The 18,682-nt window shown below is 37.8% G+C and overlaps 1 protein-coding gene across 7 annotated transcripts in view; it reads right to left on the bottom strand.

Annotated features, from left to right (window-relative positions):
- Positions 1-18,682, bottom strand: part of Nrg3 (neuregulin 3) — a 945,390-nt gene that overhangs the window by 110,376 nt on the left and 816,332 nt on the right. For 4 of the 7 annotated variants that reach the window (XM_090346689.1, XM_090346692.1, XM_090346690.1 and 1 more), the window contains exon 4: positions 6,680-6,706. In XM_090346689.1, coding sequence (XP_090202815.1) covers positions 6,680-6,706 — 27 coding nt within the window. The remainder of the gene's footprint in view (positions 1-6,679; positions 6,707-18,682) is intronic. The other 3 variants (XM_090346691.1, XM_090346695.1, XM_090346696.1) reach the window with 1 other exon arrangement.

The raw sequence follows: 18,682 nt of genomic DNA, 5'->3' as shown, positions 1-18,682 counted from the left end.
CATTGAACAACTGTAGCTGTGTCAGGAAATCCGTTTTATGTGGCATAAATCCACTATGAGTGTAATTGTACAAGTATTAAGTCAAAATTAGTTACGAAATAAAGCTAAATAAATATTATATCACCATAAAACTGAATTCTGGCACACTGAAAAACACAGGATTGAACATCCACATCACCACCATGTAAAAATTGACAGGGGTGAGGGCAAGCTATAGAAAAATGCTTACCAAGAGGCCACCCAGATTGTGTTGTAGAAAGAATAAAGGAAAATTAAAAAAAAACATTTTGAAGCATTTGCTGTATATAAAGAAGCATATAAAATGAATAATCCCATCTAAATTTGAAAATATCTTCAAAGATAAAGCAATGCTAGTAAATGTAGTGAAATGCTACCCCTGAGACCTAATCAAAGATCCTTTGTCCTGTCCGGGTAATCTGGAATCGCCTGCCTTTCGTTCCCACTTGCTGCCCATTGAGACAAGAAAATATTAATAATCATGGCTTCATCTTTCTTGATACAATACAAGAGAAGAGAGACAGTGACCACAGGAAATCTAGCCAACTTACAGTACATGATGCAATATACACAGGAGGCTGTGTTAGGAAAGGTTGAGACACTTCATAGAAACATCCCATGAAGAAAACCCTAGGTATGAGACAGTGTATAAGCAGAATAGGTTATAAATCTGAACGATTAGTCATGGCAGAAGCAGAGATTAAGCTACAGAGTTGATGGGCCAAAATGGGCATAAATGCTTTGCCATTTGGCACTATATGAGGCTTGAATATAGTTCTATGATAAAATATTAATTTTTGCAAAAGATTAGGGAATTAGTTGAGATTTCCTTATGCAAAAAGGCTTGCAAGACTAGACACAGCACTGCCTAGAAAAAATATCCCTTTCAGACCAGGAGTTTGGCCTAGTGGTAGAGTGCTTGACTAGCATGCATGAAGATCCAGGTTCGATTCCTTGGTACCCCATAACTAAAAAAAAAAACGGAAGTGGTTTTGAGGTTCAAGTGGTCAGAGCCATGAGAAAGTCCAAGGACAGTGCTCAGGCCCTGAGCTCAAGCCCAGGATTGGCAAAAGTGGGGGGCGAAATATCCCTTTCAGCTACATAGAACATGGATATCCCTGGTAGTGCATTTAGTCCTTGCAGAGACATTTTCACATCTGAACGAGTATTGGCCCTTTCCGCTATGTGTCCTTCCAAAGCTGGTGCCTCACATCTGTAACTCTAGGTGTTTAGGAGGCTGAGATTTGAGGGTGGCAGTTTGAAGCCAGCCCAGGTTGGAAAGGTCATAAGATACTTATCACCAACAAACTACTCAGAAAAGGCCAGAAATGTTACTGTGACCCTACTGATAGAGCACTAGTGATGTGTAAAAAAAATCTCAGGGCCTGAATGCAAGCCCCAGGACACACACACACACACACACACACACACACACACACACACACACTCAGTAACCTAAGAGGACAACACACAAGGAAATGAATGACATAAGTGACTGCCATATGCTAAGATGATATGTTGTATTACCAACTTTCAGGCCACTGAATCTAGAGAAATGCATGCTGGTCTACATGAATAGACAGACAAACAGCTAGATAGGCAGATGGAAAGTTTATGTCTCACAACATAAAGAAAGAGGCATCGAGATTCAAAGGGAATTTTCCTGGCTTCAAAGAATGTATATTTTCTGTCACAGTACCCTATAGGATACCTTTCCCAGAAAAGTAGATTTTTTTTTGAACCACAGCTATGTTTCTACTACATAGCAACAGAAAATAGACACATAGATTGTTCTAGAAGGCACAAAAGGCCCCATATTCACATAAAACCATGTTTCTGACTGACGTTAGGCAGCCTAAATGTAATGGGGAAATAAATGGGTAGTGAACAGAAAAAGACACAGCTGTTACTGCTTCATTAATGTGGTCTTGAACTGCATCTTCTGGTAAGTTAAATGCTGCTTTCTTTCTCAAAAGCTGATAAACTAAGTCAGTGCTCGACCATTTATTTTTTGAAGTATCCCTAGCTGAGGTGTTAATCTATTTCACTCGCAGTAAGTACTTGGCATTAAAGTATTTCATCAATTGCTCTGACAGCACCGGTTGGGCTTGGTACCAATGAGCTTATGAGGCTGTATTTGCCTAGTTAAACAACCATTGTTGCTATCATTTGAGAACCGCTTAGTATTATTTTTGCTAATTTCCCATCATGTAACAAGCACAGCTCCCTCTTGAGATACTCAGCACACTTGGTCTCCAAAGCCTTCTGCCTCATTGATTCTGTTTGTCTTTTAGCCATCAATACTATTTTTAACTCAAATTCAGCCTTTATGGGACTGTGGTATGAATCATGAAAGAGGTGTTAAAAAACAACCTGCATTGAGCTTATAGCCCTCGAGATAGGGTTACCAGGTAAAATATTCAACACCAAACTAATCTTTCTTTTATGTTCTTTTCTGTTTTGTGCTGGTCCTTGGGCTTGAACTCAGGGCCTGGGTAATACCCCTGAGCTTTTCTGCTCAAGGCTCTACCATTTAAACCATTCTACCATTTAAACATATTTATGACCTAATTATGTACATGATGTACTTGGTATGATAAGACTTTAGTAGAAAGGATTTTACTCATAGATTCTATAAACATAAACTAAATCTCAAACTTATGTTTTATATATTCAGGAAGGACAATCAGCAGGAATGTGGCCAATGGATAGAGTGTACCACTGATGTAATGAATCTTTTCAGCATTCCAAACAATCCTTTATCAGCTGCCATTATCCACGTATAAACTGTGCCCTTGCTTTGACCCCATCTCTCCAAGGCAACAGCTATTTCCCAAGTCAAAGAATTACACACTGAGAACTCATTCTCCATAAGTCTATAGACCTATAATTTAACTATAACTTCTGCAAGCCACACTATAACCTTAGTCTGGAGAGTTATATAGATGAACTACACAACAGCCTATTACTTTTCCTGAGCCAGTAACAACATTCCACTAAATGAGTCCTAACACGGACTTCTGGATACTTATTTTTGGTTCCACAGGATGGTATGGTATCAATATCACTGCCAGTGCCTCCAGTAAAGTGGGAAATGGGGTATTTCTTCCCGTAGTAATGAATAGCACTATATGGTAACTTTAATTGGTTGTAACCATGGCCACACTTCATGAAGTACCGGAATCTACTCAGCTCCGCCACCAGCTACCGGGGATGTTTCCATTCTCCATGAGCCTGCCATCGCCACTGCCTAGGGGGGGGGGGCGGTGAATTTATCTGGCCATGAAGCCTTGTGCCAGCTTTTTCACAATTACTGCTGATTTTCACACTTCCATGCCACCAATCCCTCCTCACATCACAGAATGAAGACATTGCAAACCGCTTAAGTTTCTCAACAATTAGTATGTCAATGCATGAATCATACTCATACATTTCTATAATCTGTAGTCAGCCCATAACTCAGCTTTCTTCTCTTCTTTCAATTTTCTTCTTGCTTCAAGAGTTTAGGTTTCTACATCTCATGCCCTTTACATTCTCAAACTCTTCTCTGACTCCTTTCATCCCCCTTCTATTGCAACTGAACCTTGAATCTTGTCTGAAGAGTCCAATTTTCTGAATTTTTTAAAAAAATGTTGTATTGTATTTTCTTACCCTCAAAGATAGGGCTAACTTCTCCTGGTTTCTAGGGAACTCATTTTCTTGTTCCTTGGGGAAAATCTAGTTCCTTGAAATTGTATGGCATGTTTTAGATGGTAGAGATTACTAAACCCTTAGTTTTGTTTTCTGGTTTTTTTTTTTTTTTGGGGGGGGTCATAGGGTTTGAATTCAGCCGAGGTGTTGTGTCTGAGCTTTTCAGCTCAGAGAAAATGACTCCACTATTGGGGTGAAAATGACTCCTACATTGGGAAGAAAAAAAATGGAAGAAAACAAACTCCTATTTGTCTAAGCTAGTATAATATTGTGGGCTTTATTTTGATATACAATTTATGTTACCCTTACTCATGCATAATAAGCCCCTTATGTTGTCCTCTATAAAACACATCTCATTTATTACAAATTCTGACATATGACAAATATGTTTTTATTTCTCCATTTTAATCCTAACATAATCACGAAAAACTATGTATCCATTTAGACAACCTATGTCCTTTCAAATTCTTGTCTTATAGCTTCAGCTTCATTTCCTCTCTCTCATTCAGTGTAGTTACTCCCTCTCCTAAATGTACTTTGAAAATTTTTCATCCCCTGTCACTTGTCCTTCAATATCATTACCAATATTTCATCTGTCTATAAGCTCTTATTCATGCCACCAACTAACTTTTTCCTTTTTACTGTAGTTTTTTTTTTCTTTGAAATTTCTTTCGAAAAGACAACACTGTTAGGATCTCACACTTTTGCTTAGCTGTTGGCTCATAGCTGGATCTCTATCGCTTGACTCACACCTCTACTTTTAAATTCTTGCTGGCTAAAATTCTTCTTTTTTAAATTTTGTTTTTACTTTTTTTATTGTAATGTATAGAGGGGTTACAGTTACATTTGCCAGATAGTAGGTTCATTGCTTCTCACACATTGATACCCCTTCTCATGTTTTGTCCCCACTTCTCTTCCCAAAATTCTTTCTGGATAAGTCATTTTTCTTTTTTTCCCTGCCTGGAGTGGCTTTGAATCATGACCCTCAGGCAACACTCTCCTGAGTGTCTAGGATTATAGGGATGCATGAGCCCCTGTCACTTAGTTTTCCTTCCAGTACTTTCATAATGACAATTAATTGTTTTCATTGTTTTGCACCTCCTTCCACTCCCGCCTTACATCTCGTGTTGCTTCATGTAGGCAAAATCCTGAATTTCATTTGCTTCTAATTTCCAAATCATTTCTATCTTGCAAAACTCTAAATCTGCAGGCACTGAGTCTGCACTAATTAATAACAATCTTCAAAACGAAGATTTCTTTATCATAGGCAAGCAATGCTCAAACTCTCAAGACTTTCTAGCCATACAAAAATCAACTTGACATCTTCTCTCAAAATTTCAAAGTCTAGATACATAAGGCCATATAGTATGATGCTAAATGTGAGGACCTCCAGGATATAGAAACAAAAGCCATATAATGGGTGATTGTTGTCCTTAATGTACTATGTTATCTCTCATCTCTTTTCCTGTCCCTTGGTTATCTCATATTATTACAATATTTCACCTTGTTATCTGATATATTATATATGCTTAATTGGTTATTTGAAATTGGATAGGGAAGGGGGTAAAACAAGATGACCGGGGGTGGGTGGGAGGGACATGGGGATCATGACATGAGAAAGGGAATCAATGTTTTTGAAGTAATGCAACCTCTATCTGGTGAATATAATGTAACCCTTCTATCAATTACAATTACAATAAAAATATATGGAAAAAAATTCAAAGTCACTCTAAATTCAACTCCTCTCTGAACATAGTAAATATTCCCAATAAGTTTCTTCTTCTGCCAATATTCTTTCTTTGGAAGTGACCCATGTGGCATCTTAATATGCAAACCAAAAGCTTTCAGTCATCCTTGTGAATCTTCTCTCTTATAGGGTTCAGTAGCAATCCAGTTCAAGTAATTATGATATTACCTACTAAATATATATCAGGCTTTCTCCATATTTTGAACCTTCATATTAATCCAAACTAATGCCCTCCTTCTTAGTTAAAAGATCTCTGAAGATTCTAAAAACTTCATGGAAGTGTTATTAGCTGATTATTAACTGTGAACTTAATATTGTTAATGTGTTTGCATTTCACTTTCACAGTTTTTATTTCTGGAATTTTATGTTCGTCCTTTCCTTATAGTGATTTGATAAATATTTACTGAATAAACATGTGCTTGATTAAATAAAGGCAAATAAACTTATAAGTATTATCAAAAGTAACACAGACAAATGTCAAGTGAGTATTTCACTTCCATACCCCATTAAGGAAAAAGGAATTCTGAAGTTCAACAAAAGCCAATCAGGCAGAGCGTGAAGAGATCTGTTGTCTCTATCACTTAATACATCATAAAGACTCAGAGTATTATCTCTAATTAGTGCAGTTTTGTATTAATAAAGAAAATAATGCACCAAAGTCACTCTGATGCTTTTAAAATATGCCATCCACTGCAAACACTTTAAGGAGAAATGTTTTAAATTTGTAAATGGAATTGTTTACAGGCCATACTCCAAAGGAAGGTGGATAAATAACTGAAATGTCCCCACAGTCTTTCTTCTATAATAGAATTACAGCAGAAATAATGACTGACATTCAAAAATCAGTTTTCTATCACTTATTAAGTGTTCTCAGGGTTGCAAACACTGTGTTAAACAATTTATATGTGTAGTGAATGGGAACTATTATTATCCCTATTTTATAGATATGAAAATTGAGAATTAAAAGAAACAAGCATGGCCAAGAGCCAAATCTGACTTCTGCTTGGATTGCAGTGCACTTAACACAGAATTGCTTTCCAAATATGGTGTTAAGTCTTTCATTTTCAGCTATTATTTGGTGAAACATGAACTAAAACATTTTTTATTACTAATAGCATCTGATAATGAGACATTTCAATTATACTCAGAAGAGGAGCGAGAACAATATGTGTATTCTAAAGTAGTGTTTCCAACATATTTAAGGAGAAAATTGTTTCGACTTACCCATGAATTCAATTCCCAAGTGGTCTGCTATAGCAAAGTCAGCATGGAAAGAAGGAAACAGAAAGAGAAAAAGGTTAGGAAAAAAAACCGAAAGACACAAAGTAGTGAATGTTTCTAAGACCAGCCAGCCTCCCAATGCAAGAAATCTATCTCAATCTTCATCAAGTATGTATAAGAAATACAACTCATGGATTGTACACAGTAAAAGTGCTTTCTGCTGGTCAGTATTTTCTTACAGTTTTGAACATACTTGAAAATTTTATAATGAAATAAGAAAACATAAATGAAGTGTGCCGGTTATAAATGTACCAGAGAGAGAAGCTGTCTATAGAAATGTAGAAGGGATATCATGAGCATATTCTATGTAGACTACTCACTCAACATTCGCTCATTTGCATCTCTATATTAACAAGAATGGCAAAACCCTAATACGACTATCAATGGCTCTGGCCAGGTGTTCTTCATATTCAAAAGAATGTAATAATATTAGATTTCCTTGGTTATATGAGAAAACTCTATTGAAGTACTACAAGTCTTCCAGAGAATGTGAAATCGCAGGCAGACCAGAGGCCCATGTCCAATGCTTGAAACATTCCCACCTTGTGAATGTGGTAGCCCATGCTACCAAAAACACAGGCAGGGGCCCTTATAACTGCTCTAAGTGATCTTGATCAGTAGATGCTTCTTCTAAACAGCACAAGTTTCTCCTCTCTCTGTCTCTCTCTCTGTCTCTTTCTCTGTCTCTCTCTGTCTCTCTGTCTCTATCTCTGTCTCTCTCTCTCTTTTCCTTCCCTTCCTTCTTTCCTTCCTTCCTTCCTCCTTCCTTCCTTCCTTCCTTCCTTCCTTCCTTCCTTCCTTTCTTCCCTCCCTCCCTTTCCCCATCCTCCCCTTTCCTTTCCTCTTCTTTTCTTCCTTTCTTACTTACTTCCCTCCCTCCCTCCTTCTTCTCTCTCTCTCTCTCTCTCTCTCTCTCTCTCTCTCTCTCTCTCTCTCTCTCTCTCTCTCTCTCTCTCTCTCTCTCTCTCTTTCTTTCTCATCATAGGGCTTGAACTCAGGGGCTGGGTGCTATACCAGAGCTCTTGTGTTCAAGGTTAGTGTGCTACCATGTTAAGCCTCAGTGTCACTTCTGGTTTTTGAATGGTTAATTGGAGATAAAAGTCTCTGGAGGATGTTTTTCTGCCCTTGCTAGCTTTGAACATCATTCTTCAGTTCCCAGTCACCTGAGTAGCTAGGATTATAAACATGAACATTGGCCTGGGGCATATGTTTTATTTTATTTTTTACTCTTTCCCCTGTGCTGATATGTATTACGGTAGCTTCTGGCAAATCTTTATGAAAAGACAGGATTCTTGTTTTCAGAAAATGAAAAATCAGTGGCGGTCACAGGAAGAAAGCTCTGATTATTCTTCATAGTCAATTCTATAGCAGGAGGGCAGAGTGTGTATATTGGTAGCCAATACCAGGAACTCACAAGCCTGCTCCTGGGAGGGATAGAAGGTGTGACACACTGAGTTAGGTCTCGGGAAGAATTCTACCCATAGACAGCTTTGTGATTGTATGCAACTAAAACCATAGGAGAGATACTAACTTTGTAGTTAAAAAAACAATCTGGTATGAGATGATGGATCATAAGATGAACAATGAGGGGAAACAAATCATTTATTTTATTTATGCAACTTAAACCCAGGAAGAAGTTTTCAGGAAAGAAATTGTATGGCATCAGGGAGCAGAGGACCTCCCATAGTGGGCTACATGGTCAGTGACTTGACTGCACAGTCAGAATGCCATTAACAAGCTGAGAGTGTGGCCTAGAGGTAGAGTGCCTGCCTAGCATGCACGAAGCCTTGGGTTCAATTCCTTGGTACCACACATACAGAAAAAGCTGGAAGTGGTGCTAAGGCTCAAGTGGTAGAGTGCTAGCCTTGAGAAAGCTCAAGGATCATGTCCAGGCCCTGGGTTCAAGCCCCAGGACTGGTAAAAAGAAAAAGAAATAGAGAAAGAAAGAAAGACAGACAGACATTATCCTCAATTTAGTGGAATAAGACTTCAGTGGGAGAGCTCAGCTGGCTGGAAACTGACTACCTCTCGTTCATTTTGTTGGCTGGTATAGCAACCCTGGCCATTCTGTATTCTTTCATGCTCTATGACCTTCATCTGTTCATCTCTGTGTTTCACAGGGAATACAAAGAATCCAGCCAATGAGCAGTGGGGCTTGCTAAATAAGAGGACAATCTGAATGCTCTATTGTCACAACCAATGAACAATCAGTTGCAAAGAAAGAAATTAGAACTGAAAAAGTATTAAAAATAACTAAAAGGTATAAGCAGAAATCTTTAGCAAATAAAACACACATGCATTCTCTTAATATTAAAATTATACCAAATTATTAAAGTTACACATTTAATTCATAGTCTAGGATATTACAGAGAAATAATTTACTTGTAATCATAATGGCTTATTCATGAGCAAATGGTCCCCAAATACACAAATAAAAAAGTTTAGATCCCAACCAGGAGCTGGTGGATCAAACCTATAGGTCCTAGCTACTCACGAAGCTAAGACAGAAGACTTGCCATTTGTAGCCATCCTGGGTATTTAAGTCCCTGAGACTCTTATTTCCAATTACTCACCATGAAGCAGGAAGTAGAGCTGTGGCCCAAGTGGTACAGTAGTAACTTTGAGCATAAACACTCAGTGGTAGTACCATTCAGGCCTCAAGTTTAAGCTACACACACACACACACACACACACACACACACACACACACACCAAACACACACACACACACACACACACTAAATCTTATATAAATTTTTTCTGTCCTCTTTAATGTGTGTGTACATATACATTAAACACACACACACACACATACACACACACATATCTTATTGTTTGATTAAAATTTGAAGCCCTATGATCACCACTGACAGGCTTTGGTACACACCAAAGGATCAATGAAAATTTATAAAGAAAAGATGACAGAAAAGCAATTAATTTTGTTTTTTGAATCATACCCCAAACATAAATCACAATATTTGTCATAACTCATCGCTGGCTGCTTCTCAAAGCCAATAGCCTGCCTGAGGCCATTCATGCCTATGGAAAAACCACCAATTAATTCAAGTGAGAATTCCTCAATTAATGTAGTTTATTTATTCAGTCACCAGAAAATGGGTAGTAGTGGCTCATGCCTGCAATCCTAGCTGCTCAGGAGGCTGAGATCTGAAGATTATGGTTCCCAGCCAGCCTGGGCAGGAAGCCCATGAAACTCTGATCAAAAAAGCCATATGTGGAGCTCTGGATAATTGGTAGAGAACTAACCTTAAACATAAAATCTCAGGGACGGTGCCCAGTCCCTGAATTCAGGACCAGAGCCATTGTGCACATGCTTATGCACACATGCATGTGCATACACACACACACACACACACACACACACACATACACACACACATCTATGTGTCAAGGATGGCACAGATCAAGTGTGAAAGAGAGACATCTTATTTAAAAACCATTCCATTGCCCCCTTATGTTCCAGCATTTGATGTATCATTTCCAGCTTTTAATACCTCAATTTCACATCCTTGCATTATATATTAATGGTTGACAGTTGCTGACCATTTACTAAGTGCCAGGAAGTGTTGTAACTAATGTATGATGGCAGCTCATAAGAGTTTTATTACTACCATGGACACATAAGAGATAAGAGGCACAATGGCCTGAACTAACTTTGAGTCATGTTAATCCAATCAAGCCTATGGGCTGAGCCTTTAGTCACACTCAAAGTTTACCTGTGTCTCCCTAGGAAGAAATAGGTATGTTTTTATTTTACAAAGTCATCAGGTAATGAGATCTTCAGGGAGGGATTATTTAATCTATTTAAGAGAACAAGTCGTTTTTGAGTATCCTCAGGCACTGTTGAAGTACCACTTATTTATTGGCTCACCCCTCCTTTATTGCTTAAGTGCTGAACAGAATCCAGAAGGAAGACTAACTATTCCTTTTCGCTAAGGAACCACATTGGCAAGTCAGAAATATTTCTCCATTGGAAAAAAAATCTTGAGGAGGCTCATCTAGTTATTTATAGGAACAGCAAGTGATGAAAACAAATTGTCTGAAAATATACTAACACTAAATGAATTAATCTTAAACTTACAAATTGTAATTATCCTTAACAAATACCAATAGCTCTATGATGGAACTGGAATATTTTTCACGCGTTTAGAGATAAGAGTGGTCTGTAAAGTCAAATATAAGAACTAGAAATATGAGGTTCATCATCCCCCCCCTTTTTGATTCTCAAGTTGTATGTATTTTTTGTGGACACTATGATATCTTGAAATAGGTAGGCCTCATAGAATAGCTAATTCTAAAAATTTGCATATGCATCTCTTCACCTCATTTTACTTTTTTTTTTGGTGGGGTGGAGGAGTGGAAAGATTGCTTAAAAGCTAGTGTTAGAGATTTTCACCCAAATTTAATTGTAATTACTAGGTTATGCTTATTCTTGATCCCACTGTTCTTGAATTCATTCCCAATCTAAATGAAATTGAAGGCTTACAATTTCTCCTAATATTCAAAGTTCAAAACTTCCATAGGGTAATTCAAACCTTTGTGGTATCAAGGTGGGGCTACCCTACATTTCCACAGAGTTGGGAATGATTTAAACTCCATTCCACATTGTAGCATGTGAAAGTATGGATCTGTGCTTTCTAACATTAGAACGCTAACTTAAGATTCAATAGATTCTGCAACCGGAAGGATTTCCACAGCAACCTAAGTAGAGACACGCTTGCTCGAATGGAGGATTCTGCATTTGTCCAACTAGATAGAAACAGCCTGCAGTGTCATGGAGACCCTGTGAAACCAATTAGCAAGATGGTCGGAAGATAGTTCCAAAGAGAACTTGGCAGTGGGGAACAGGGGAATGAGCAAGCCTGAGCCCTCCTGTCTTGGGTCCTGAGGATCTCCCAGATGGGAAGAGAATAGGGAGCTATCCATGCTGGCTGCACACTTCTGGAGAGGAAGGAAGATAAATCCTTCCCCAGGTGTTGTGTTCCATCTCATAGACGTGTTCTTAATGGAGAGAGGATCATTCTGAACTTGCCTGCTTCCTAATGACTGTGAAAGGTTAGAATACACATGTAAGGCATCTTGTATATGCCACAGTAAATTATTGTTGCATTGCTAAGTATGTCCTTTTGTTTCTTTTTTTTTATTAGCCCACACATACTTGACTCGAGAATTTGTACATGCCCAGATATCAAATATGGAAAATAAAAACACATTGAAATTGAAACCTTACTCTGTATTTTCTAAAAGTAGTCCTGGCTAATTTTCATTTTATTTCTTCTTCTGGTCTCACTTCTATCCCCTTTTAAATAAATGGCACCTCAACTTGAAATTAAAACTCACCCTGTATCTCGTGCCTAAGTCACAGGAGCATGTGAGTCTAGGTTAGGTCAGTCATCTCAACCCTCCATCTCCTTCATGCTGGGACTGACAGCCTTTTCTACTGTTGAGAGGGGGCCATGACACTATTACTGTGACCAGCATGCCAAGAGATGGGCCATCCATCACAGAGAAGGCAAAACCATGCCCCAGAAAAGCACACAGCCCCATTCTCCTTTTGCCTGGGTCTTGGTATAGAATGTGGCCTCTTTTTCTTTCCCCAAATTCCATGTCTCACTCCTGTTTAACACAAAGACTTTTATTTCAGGTTCTCCTTTCCTCTTCTAAACAGGAATGTTCATTCATAGCAGGCAGCTATGGAGACCTGGACAGATGCCGATGCCCTAAAACGCAAAAGGAACTCTGTGTGTCCCAAGATGCACTATATCAACATGCATTTCAGCTGACATGCTGACAATAAAAATGATCAAAAAATGAACTTCATACTCACCCTAAGAAAAATAATTTATCAATCCTTTAGTGAAAACACACTTTTGTTGCTCCTCTCCGGGGCCTAGCCTCCATCTCACTTTTACTTTTCCTAAGTGCCCAATAATCAGAACCCAAAGGACATTGAGATAAATAATTTTTGTCCTTTCTGTTATAACTAATGCTGCTAGTTTAGATACATAAGGCCATATACGAGGAGGCCAAATTAATGGACCTCCAGGACATGGAAACAAGAGCTTAAATGTAAGTGACTGTTATTCTTTATGCATTATGTTTTTCTCACTTGTGTTGCTTTTTGGTTAATTTCATATTGTTACAGTATCCCACTTTGTTACCTGGTGTATTATATAGATGTTTACTTGTTTATTTGAAATAGGAGGAGAAAAATGAGGGGAGAGTGTGGGGGGAGGGAAATGGGGACAAAAACATAAGAAGGGATATCAATGTGTGAGAAGTAATGTACCTTCTATCTGGCGAACATAACTGTAACCCCTCTATACATTGAAATAATAAATATATAAATTAAAAAACAATTAATTCTGTTAAAACAAAAGGCAAAAATAAACAACAACAACAAAAAAAAACCCAACTGGATTTCAACTGTAACTCCTGAACGGCCATTGGCCTAGCCTAGTCTTCCAAATTAACTTTGCCTAAATAGTTTGTCATTTTTTTTCCAGTGAAAATATCTTGGAGTGTTAAGTTTAATTCTAACACTAATTTCTCCTTTGGCTAAAATATTTCTTAAGAATCACAATTTTGAAGGCCGTGAGTTTGGCATAGTGGTTAAAGTGCTTGCCTAGCATACACAAAGACCCGGGTTCAATTCCTTGGTACCACATATATAGAAAAAGCCAAAAGTGGTGCTGAGGCTCAAGTGGTAGAGCTCTAGCCTTGAGAAAGTCCAAGGACAGTGCTCAGGCCCTGAGCTCAAGCCCAGGACTGGCAAAAAAAAAAGGAAAAAGAAGAATCACAATTTTGGGCCAGGAGTTTAGAAAAAAAACAAAAACAAAAACAAAACCAGAAGTGGTACTGAGGCTCAGATCATAGAGCTCTTGCCTTGAGAAAGTCCAAGGACAGTGTTCAGGCCCTGAGCTCAAGGACAGTGTTCAGGCCCTGAGCTCAAGCCTAGGACTGGCAAAAAAAAAAATCACAATTTTTTAGGGAGAATACTTATTGAAGAGCATACCGGGGTTTTTTGTTTGTTTTGTTGATTTAGCTATGATGGAGAATTGGCATAGAGAAACACATAGGTTGCGCAGTTCCTGAAACTTACAATCACCCACCTTCTCCTCCTGTCTTGCCAACTTACTTAGTTATCTATGCGCTTCCCACTGAAATTTGCATACCACATTATTGCATGCAATTTGTAACATTAGTTCATAATGTGGTACTGCCGATATGTGTATAACACTTGGAGAGAGGAATGATAGGTCATTCATTCATCCTGTCATGATACTCAATGTACATATATGAAAATGGAGCAAGGTAATTTGAGGCATTGGGTGGGGTTCAGAGAGATGACAGAAGGAATGATATCGATTAAGATGTATTGTGATCATGAACTGATGTTAGATTGAAACTCCTTTGTATAACTACTTAAAGATAATAAATTATATATACATATATATATACACTTCAATTATTGATGCTGGGAAAACTGGGAAGCCTCATGCAGACAACTAAAAATTGATCCCGGCCTGTCACCATGCACAAACATTAATGCAAAATGGATCAAAGACTTCAATATGAGACCTGAAACCCTGAAACTGCTACATGATAGAGTAGGAGAGACACTGGACCTCATAGGCCCAGGTAAAACTTCGTGAACAGAGTCCCAGGGTCACAAGAGATCGGAGAGAGACTTGACAAATGGGACTACCTATAAATAAAAAAGTTTCTGCACGAAGACATAGCTACTACAGTAGAAAGACAACCAACCAACTGGGAAAAGATATTTGCCAATAATACAACAGACAATGCTTAATATCCAATATCTACAGGGAACTCAAGAAACTAATATCCCACAATCCCAACAAACAAATCACTTAATGAGCAGAGGAACTAAAGAGAGACTTATCAAAATAAGAGGTTAAAATGGCAAAAAAAAACATATGAGAAAATGTTCATTATCCATGTCATAAAGGAAATGCAAATAAAAACAACCTTACCCCAAACAGAATGGCCAATATTCCAAACTCAGACAACAAATGCTGGTGGGGATGTGGAGAAGATCCCTACTGCACTGCTGATGGGAATGTAAACTAGTACAGCCACTCTGGAAGGCAGTTTGGAGGTTTCTTAAAAAAACTAAAATTAGACCTTCCCTATGACCCAGCCATACCACTTCTGGGTATCTACCCAGGATATGATAAGGGCACCTGCTCAGCTATGTTCATTGCTGCATTATTCACAATAGCCAAGCGATGGAAAAAACCCAGATGCCCCACTACTGATGAATGGATACAAAAAATGTGGTAGAAATATACAATGGAATTCTACATAGCCAACGGACAAGATAAAATAATGGCATTCGCTGGGAAGTGGATGAAACTAGAGCAAATCATATTGAGTGAAATAAGTCAAGACCAAAGGAACAAAAGGTGCATGGTCCCCTTGGTATGTGGATATTAGGTCCAAACAGTACAAGAGTAAAGACTTAATTTTCAGGTACCCAAGGTTATGGGCATGGTCTTGGAGATATAAACGTAACTACATAGATGTAAAAATCTAGGATAGGATATATACTTTGTAGACATGTTATATTATATAATTATATATGTATCTATGACATACAAACTCTCAGCTTAATTTTAATTATGTTCTAAAATCTTTGTGCCAGTGATTGCATATAGAGATACCTTTCTTGAATGTGTGTTTGTTAAACATGACATTGGAAATATGATGCAAAAATCAGTGTTAATAAAATCTTTCAATAAATATAATGTATTATAACTTATATAATATATACTTCATATTTATGATTATGCATTATGTAAAATATAAAATAATAGAGGGAGCCAACACATATTATAGGTATTATATCTAATATATATATCATATATAACTACATATCTGGCATATACAGGTGAAAACCATCAAGTGAGAAAAACTGAAGGTCACATTTGTAGCTTGCTAATTTCTCAGGAGAGAAACCATCTTGGATCCCAGGATGAAGGTGTGAATGCTTTCAATCATTGCAGTCTGTCACAGAACCTGATTCTTTCTTCTGTGTGTACCTGTGCTGTTCCTGGGGCTTGATCTCAGGGGCCATATTTTATTGCTTCTGCAGCTCTGACTTTCTGGACGAATGCTGTCAGCTTTGTGCTTCTATGAACGATAATGGAATCTCTTGAAAGCAGAATTATCCTACCTTGAATTATAACTTTCAGCAGTGCATCTATATCATAATTCATTAATGAACTTCTCACCTGACCTTCTTCATTTCCTGTTGTGTCTTCCAAACAGCGAGCATATGGCAAGTAAATGCTCACTGAATTTTTTCTCACCAATTTTCTGTCTCATTACAGAAATTCTTTTTGGTGTTTTCTTATGACTCATAAACTACAATTCCAAGTTCATACGAATACTTTCCCATAAGCCATAAACATATTTCTAGATTGTCTGAGGATTTCCAACAGATTTTTCTCTTTCAGTCTCTGTCTATCTTTCAGTCCTGTCTTTGTCTTTGTCTCTCTTTCCTTCTCTCCCCACACATGGACACAGTTACATAGTTTCTTATTGAATTGTAAGTCACCTATAGATACATGAGGTACATAGGAGCTGTCCTTTACTTTTTTGCCATTCCTGGCTTGAACTCAGGACCTAAGCACTGTCCTTGGGCTTTCTCAAGGCGAGCTTTATCACTTGAGCCACAGCAACAGTTCTGGCTTATTCTGTGTATGTGGTACCAAGGAACCAAACCCAGGTCTTCGTACATGCTAGGTAAGCACGCTACCACTGGGCAAAACTCCCAGTCCAGGACCTATCTTTTTCTGTATGAACATTTCTGTTGAAACAAGTCTTCAGAGAGATGACTTCCTATAAGAAATTTTTACTTTGATGTCTTTTGAAAAATAACAAAAGAAGAATGGAGTGTCACTAGAGCTATAGAAAAACCATCCACAACATCGTTATTCCCACTACTTAGCACAATTCTCCATGTTAGTATTCACCTTCTGCATCCAACACACACACACCAATACACAGAGTGAGCACATGCACATACACAGATACACTGAGCTATCTTTGTGAACAAAAATGAAAGAGTCTCAATCTAAAGAGTATTTTGAGGGCTTTGGATGTTAAGGGCTTTGTATTTGAATATGTGCTAATTCTTCTAATCATTCATGACTCAGCTCACACTCAACTCTCTTCCCAGTGTCATTTCTACATTGCTTTAAATAGCAATTTTCTCATAGTCACCTATATGGGTCTTTCCTGCCCTTCTGAAGTATGTTTCCTGATTGCTCAAAGCACATTTTGGCTATTGACTACACACAAGGATGGACAATGAGTGTCTGAACCAGACAATGTTTTCTGAAATGCACATACTTCAGTTACCTACCATTGGATAGCGTGTTTCTAAAACAGAACCTAAAACCAGGCAACTGGGAAGAAAATATGGCCACTATGTGTGTGTTCATTTGTGTGTGCTTTTTTTAGTGTCAATTCTATTTCAATGCTTGATTTTGACAAGGGAACACATTCTAAGAGAAAACATCTTAATTTAATATATAATGTTACTCTCTCTTTGTCAAAAGCAGCAATGTGGGAAAACTTTCATAGTTTATGATCCTTAGGCTGCATATTTCCATTACCAAGTATAAAAGTCACATTAATTTGTACTTAGAAACCCAAGAACACCTGGGAATCGTTGATAATAAGGACAACAGAAGATACATTTGGGCTTACTAATGGATTAATTTATTACTTTTCCAGACTTAAATGTAGCAATAGGATAAAACTTTTCCCCCCTGAGTGCATAATCAGCTGAGAAAGTTATTTGTTTCATTTAAATGCACTGGAAAATTCTTCTTTTGCTACCTGCTTTGTAAATCCATTAAGTAGTTAATAAGGACTAATGTAAGCCTCCTATATTTAATAGAAATAAAGAAATGGAAATTAAACCGGCAGAGGCTTCTCTTGATAATGGTTTCTTCACAAAGTAGCTGGATTATTCTTAGCAGTATAGAGAAATCAAAGGAAGCTCCTTTATTAGAAATAATAGAGGAAGCCATTATCTAATAATTAGTGGTGAACTCAAGTGAATCAAGGCATTTTGAAGTTCTTACCCTCCACTAACTTCTTGTATATTCTTGAGAACTTTCTATATGTTTGAAATTTTGTAAATGGTTGGAAAGAAATAATCACTGTTAGGCACCCTTATTAGTCCAATAACCTTTTCAAGATGTCTTCTGATGCCACAAGGTTTGTACCCATGAACTTTGGAAAATGCTAATTATATATTACTTAGACATGAACGAGGCAAACATATAGTCCTAATATTATTCCTTGAAACGATCATCCACCAGTGAGATACTGTGAGTCTCATATGACATTCACTTTGGTCTTGATGCCACCCTTATTGGGGTGATTGAGCACACATAATGAACAGAGAGTCAGAGCAACAAGCTGATTTGCTCGAAAATAAGAGATGGGATCCTCTTTCATTAAACAACATGGCCTCCATCCACCAAAAACTTGCTTCCCCGAGCCTTATACAGTAATGAAGATGGAGCTGATCCAGATCTTCTCTCCAATTCTCACCCTCTGTCATTCCCAGAGACAGTCTGATGATCTGTATTGATTGGTGTACTTCTTTTTTTTCATATATTTTTTATTGTAATTAATAGAAGGGTTACATGATATTTGAGAGATAGATGGTGCATTAATTCCCATACATTGATAACCTTTCACAAGTCTTGGTCCCCATTTCCCTCCCCCCCATCCTCACCCCTCATCTTGTTCCCCCTCCCCCGTTCCAATTTCAAATAACCAAATACAAATATATCCAATATATCAGGTAACAAAGTGAGATACTGTAACAATATGAGATAACCAAGGGACAGCAAAAGAGATGAGAGATAACATACAACATTA

This window comes from Megascapheus bottae, chromosome 15 (genome assembly GCF_031878675.1).
Source record: "Megascapheus bottae isolate mThoBot1 chromosome 15, mThoBot2.hap1, whole genome shotgun sequence".
NCBI lineage: Eukaryota > Metazoa > Chordata > Mammalia > Rodentia > Geomyidae > Megascapheus > Megascapheus bottae.
This window is presented reverse-complemented; position numbering and strand designations above follow the sequence as displayed.